The sequence below is a fragment of the Fonticula alba genome (assembly GCF_000388065.1).
Source record: "Fonticula alba strain ATCC 38817 unplaced genomic scaffold supercont2.1, whole genome shotgun sequence".
NCBI lineage: Eukaryota > Rotosphaerida > Fonticulaceae > Fonticula > Fonticula alba.
This window is the reverse complement of record NW_009242971.1, coordinates 1257417-1262756: the sequence shown is the minus strand read 5'-3', so window position 1 is coordinate 1262756 and position 5340 is coordinate 1257417. Positions and strand designations below refer to the sequence as shown.

Genomic DNA, 5340 nt, shown 5'->3' with positions numbered 1-5340 from the left:
GGGGGGGGGGGACAGGCACACGCCGCGCACGGCGGGGCACATCGCGCAACAGTCGGCGGTTCCCGCCCTTTCAGGTAGCCCTTTTTCCATGGGCCCAGGAGGGCGGGAAGTTGCCAGGTGGCCTGGCACACAGACCCCCCCCCCCCCCGGGGCGCAAGCATGTCCCGCGTGGTGGCCAGTGGGGAAATGCGCGCCAACATGGCACGCACGTGGTATTCTTCAGTGAGGTCATCAACCATGTGCACATGATCACATCCACTTAAGAGCTTCCCCCGCAACCGCCCCGGGGAGAGTCGGGCCATCGCCATCCCAGTTCCACTCATTTCCTCCCCCTCCCCTCCCCTCCTGCGTTCATCATCTCCCTCCCTCTGCCTCTCCTCTTTCCGTGATTACCCCCCTTTGCTCCTGCCTCTCCTGGTATCGGCATCTGCCCCGTGACGCCAGCCATCATGCGGAGGAATCTCGGCCAGTCGCGGCTGCATACGCAGCGGCAGGGTGCGTCCCCTCCTCCGTCCCCGATCATTCCCCCTGCCGCTTGGGAACGGGCACACACACACACACACATACACATGCACATGCGCATGTTCTCCATCTCCCTCTTCCTTCCTCTATCGAGAGGTGCTGACACCTCCAGCTCCTCTGGCCCCCCCCCCCTGTCCGCTCCCACCAAACAGAATCCACTGTTCGCGTCGATAACCGCTACACGGCCAGCAGTGCCCGGCCGGTACAGCGATACCGCGCCGGGACCATGCCCCAGCACCTTCGCGAGGGCGATCGTCTGAACTCGACAACCAGTGACGCCGCCTCCCCCGGCGACTCGACTACCGCTCGGCGGCTTACGGCCACAGCCCGACTGAGTGCCGCGGCCATTGCGCGCGACGCAAATGCACCCGGCACCGATACCGGCATGGTTTTCGATTTCTCCAAACCCGCACGGGCCTCAGCGTGCGTGTCCCCCCCCTCCCCCACCCCTTCTTCCTCCTCGGTTGCTCTTCAGCTCCCCCCTCTTCGATGCTTTTTGCCAGTTCCAGACTTCCCAAGATTGCTTGCCGCCCTGGCCCTGTCCTCACCAATCCTCCATAGTGCTCCGGCTCCCGCGATCACCACCTGGGAGGAGGACGCTTTCGGCGAGGCCCCTGATGCACTGGACGACTCCGATAGCGACAGCGGGGGGACGCCGCGGGTGTCTCGCTTCAGCGAGATGGTCCAGCCCGAGGAGGACAACGACTCTGAGGATGATGACGCCTTCCGCCGGCGGTTGCTGCTTCAAGCCCGGCTGCGCCAGCGCCAGGACAGCGACGAGGATGACCGCAGCGAGGAAAGCGATGCCGATGAGGCCGATGAGGAGGACCACAGCCGCGATCGGCTGGGCATGCGCACCACCCAGGTATGTCTTCCCTCCCTCCCGCAAGGGGGGGGGGGGGGGGTGCTTTGCACATCCCCAATAGGGTCCACTCCCCTTCCTCTTCTGACTTTTCGTTCGAAGGCCACCGCCGAGCAGATCGCCCAGGAGCTCGGCATCGCGCATGACACTGAGGACCATGATCAATACTTTGAAGAGCCACTACGCCAGAGGCCGGTCTTTGTCCGGAAGTGCGTGCCTCTGCGGACGGACAGGCATCCCGCCCTCCTTCCGGTGCTTCTTGGCGTCTTTTCTCCCCCCCCCCCCCCGCCTAACATCGCTGCCCCCTGCCCGCACCCCTGTCGTCTGGCTTTCAGGACCGAGCGCCAGATTGTCTCCGAGGAGGCAGCCTCTTGGCAAGAGGAGGAGGAGGCCGCCGCCGCCGGGGAATATGCCGCCGCTACTGAGCGTCGCCGCGCCGAAACCCTCTCGCTCATTGCCTCGGCCGTGGCCCGCGAGGATGCCGCTCGGCAGCAGGCCCTCCAGGGAACCAGCTCCCTGGCGGCCTCCTTCGCCGAAACGGTGGTCGATGATACAGATGCCCCGGGCGACGAGGAGGAGGCCTATGCCGCGTGGCGCCTGCGCGAGCTGGCTCGCATGAAGCGCGACCTGGACCAGCAGCAGCAGCGCGAGCGCGACCAGGCCGAGAAGCTCCGCCGCTCAACCCTCACCGATGAGCAGATCCTCGCCGAAAATCGCCGCGACCCCGAGCTGGCCGATCGCTTCCCCACCAAGCCCCAGCGCATGGCCTTCGGCCAGCGTTACATCCATTCCGGGGCATTCTTCCAGGACTCCGAGGCTGCCAAGCGCGCGGACTTCTCCAAACAGACCGAGGATGATGTTCGCCGGCGCGATCTCCTCCCGGAGTACCTCCAAGTCCGCAACCCTGGGCGAAGTGGTCGGACCAAGTACACGCACTTGGCCGCCCAGGACACCCGCCGGGCTTCCGGGCCCGAGCATAGCGACCGACGCCGGTGACCCTCGACCCCATGTGCGGCCTGGTGTCCTCGTCAATGAACCCGATTCTTTTGTTGCCCTTTTCTTTCTTGTCGTTTATTTTGCCAGAGAGGAAGAGGACCATGCATGTGGAGAGTCCCCCCCCCCCCTCCCTCCCGGCGGGCGACGGGCGATCTACGCACGACGCCGCCATGAGAAGAAATCATCCTCGTCATCCCCCTCCTCGCTGCTGCTGCTGCTGCTGCCGTCACTGGCGCTGCGATCGCCATTGGTCACGGCATCACCGGCGAGCTGACTGGCAGTGCTCGGGGCAGGTTCGGCAGGGCGAATGCCGCCATCCCACGGGATGGCTTCAGCGTCCTGAGGCTCCTCATCCTCCGAGGAGGGATAGTCAGCACTGACGATCGGGACGGCGCCGGCTGTTGCAACACGCTTGGCCGGCCGGGTGGTCACGTCGGCCGGCCGGGCGCGCTTCACGGCGCCTATCCGCCGCTGCAGCGACTCCAGGCGCGACTGATACCCGGCATGCAGCCGCCGGGAGCCATCAAGGCTCTCATCAGTCCCCGGAACATGCGAGGGGGGTGGTGCGGCGGATTTCTCGAGATCGGCGTGGCCACTGGTCGAGGAGTCCTCACGGTCGGACTCCGAATCGGCACTCTCTTCGCCACTTGATGCCCGGAGCTCGGGAGCAGCGGCCAACACCGGGGCTGATGCGAGTGCGGCCTCGGGTGGTCCTGCAGATAGGAAGGCCTCCAGGGCCGCGAGCGCGGCGTCGTCTGATTCAAATGAGCTGAGCAGTCCCCACAAGTCAGCAAGGGGGCAGTGTTTTTCCGTGTATGTATGTGTGTGTGTGTGTGTGTGCGTGTGCGTGTGCTTGTATATGTGCAGATGATACACATCTAGTTGTATATACATGTGCGTAGACGGGGATGGGGATGTGGCCTCAAGATGATGGCACCGTGGCGCACCTCATTGGAACAGTGTAAGACGATGACAAAGGCGAAAGGGATGAGGGGGAAGGTAGATCGCGAGGGACCGGTGAGGAGAGAGAGAGGCAGAGGGAGACAGAGGAAGGCCGAGGGAAGTGGGGGGGGGGGGGGGGGGGGGGGGGGGGGGGGGGGGGCGGGGGGGGGGGGGGCCCCGACAAAGACGCACCTGCCATGATGACCAGCCCCAGCAGCATGCCAATCCGGTAGTTGGGGAAGATATTGGCCAGCCGGAAGATGAAGACCGTCAGGGGGGGGAGGAAGGGTGGAACGGAGGCCAGGCGGAGAGGGCTCCTTTGGAGGGTGGGAGGGGGCGTGGGGGGAACTTTCCCGGACCGTCCCGGCGCTGGTCACCAGCGAGGATCCCAATGAATGGAGAATTGTCCGTTCAGATCGGGACCATTTTTGCCAAGGGCCGATATGTGAAATGTACTTCGTGACATATCACCGGATCAGACAGAACGTTGTTCCACGCTCGGGGCGCCTATTTCTGGACGCGCTCTTCCCCAAGCACCGGCCACAGGCCCGTGAGGCAACGAGACAACGATATCCCTCCCCTTTATCCTTTTCTCCCTCTCCATGTAATCACCCCCCCCCCCCCCCTCCCCGTCCCGCGTCCTTCCTCCACGCCCTTCCTCTGCCCTCCCCCGCCCCCTGCTCCGGGTCCTGGACCTCCCCATCCTGACAGCCCTCCTGCGCCTCCCTCCACCGCCCAGCCTCCCAGCCATGTCCGCCCAGGTCATCCGCGCCGCCACCGGCACCCTGCACGAGCTCCGCTTCCTGTTCAGCTCCACCTCCGCCGGTTCTGCCGGTGTCCGGTACCGTGCCTCGCATGCGCTTTCGCTCCCGCCCACCCGCCCACCCGGCCGCCTCCTCTCCCTAGACCGCAGAATGCCCGGCCCTCCCTCTTACCTTTCGCCTCTCGCCCCCCGCGCTCCCCTTCAGTGAGTTCATCTCCAACACCTACCCCAAGATCAAGGCCGCCAACCCGACTCTCCCGGTCCTGGTCCGCCCTGGTGGTGAGGCCACCCCCGCTCGCGTCTTCGCTCGCTTCGGTTCGTCTTCCCGGCACCTTGCCTTCTCCTCTCGCCGCATCTCCCCGAAGAGGCTTCTTCATTCCCACACACAGCTGACACCCTTGCCTGTCTCTCCTCCACCTACTCTCCTCCCTTCGGCGCATCCTCCGTGCCTAGAGAACGGCGCCGAGATCCAGATGTCCATCGACGGTGCCAGCCCTGCTGCCATCCACTCGTCCATGGCCGAGCTCTTCTCCAAGGCCAAGCTGACCTTCCCCAAGGCCTAGAGGCGAGGCGTTTTTTCCTCGCTCTCTCTCTCTCTCTCTCTCTCTCTCCCCCTCTCCCACCGCGCGTCCCTCCTTCTTGCTCCCCCCCCCCCGTTCCTTGTTATCGGCGAGCCGCTCTCCCTTTGGGCGCACACACGCGCGCGCCTGCTTCGCTTCGCCCGGGCCTGCATGCACTCCTACACTTCACATCTCCCCTCCCCCCCCCCCCTCCTTCGCCAGGGGAGTCGGAGCCAAAAACTAGACCCATCTCTTCTCCCCCGGCTTGGCTCATTATTTGTGCCCTTTTTCTTTCTCCCGCACTCTGTCTCGGTGTCTTTGGCTGACGCGGGCTGTCAATGTGCAATTGATCGCGTTGCCCTCTTCCACCGATGGGCAGAGGCACGGGGAGCGGCGAGGAGGGGGGGCCAGATGCGGCAGGCAAATCGCGGGGGATTTCATCGGCTCCGGGCAGTGAAGGGGGCCTGATCATGTGTCCACGAGCTGGTTGATTGGGCGCTCGGAGGGATGGACGACCAGGGGTGCATGTTTGTGAGGGATTGGGAGTTGGAAAGACGCGAAGAACAACCGCCGGGGGATCGCCCGGCCGCTAGATTGCCGCCGGCCAATCGGGATTCTGCTTCCTCTCCGAGTCCCCTGACTCCCCGGCCCCTCCTCCCGCCTGACTCTTCTCACTCCCCCCTGGCCACCCGTCC

At 65.0% G+C, this 5340-nt stretch overlaps 3 protein-coding genes across 3 annotated transcripts; 2 read left to right on the top strand and 1 right to left on the bottom strand.

The window, feature by feature from the left end:
• Positions 1-286: 286 nt before the first annotated feature.
• Positions 287-2438, top strand: H696_00280 (hypothetical protein). The gene is made up of 5 exons (XM_009494127.1): positions 287-495; positions 675-945; positions 1084-1387; positions 1487-1593; positions 1720-2438. The coding sequence occupies exons 1-5, from the start codon at positions 450-452 to the stop codon at positions 2378-2380; spliced, it is 1389 nt and encodes a 462-aa protein (XP_009492402.1). The 5' UTR covers positions 287-449; the 3' UTR covers positions 2381-2438.
• On the bottom strand, positions 2434-3445 carry H696_00279 (hypothetical protein). Its single transcript, XM_009494126.1, has 2 exons — positions 3328-3445; positions 2434-3149 (listed from the first exon to the last, which is right to left on the bottom strand). The coding sequence occupies exons 1-2, from the start codon at positions 3330-3332 to the stop codon at positions 2534-2536; spliced, it is 621 nt and encodes a 206-aa protein (XP_009492401.1). The 5' UTR covers positions 3333-3445; the 3' UTR covers positions 2434-2533.
• A 433-nt stretch (positions 3446-3878) lies between these two features.
• H696_00278 (hypothetical protein) lies at positions 3879-4689 on the top strand. Its single transcript, XM_009494125.1, has 4 exons — positions 3879-3926; positions 4062-4163; positions 4291-4400; positions 4539-4689. Exons 2-4 carry the CDS (start codon positions 4072-4074, stop codon positions 4646-4648), a joined length of 312 nt encoding a protein of 103 aa, XP_009492400.1. The 5' UTR covers positions 3879-3926; positions 4062-4071; the 3' UTR covers positions 4649-4689.
• The last annotated feature ends 651 nt before the right edge of the window (positions 4690-5340 follow it).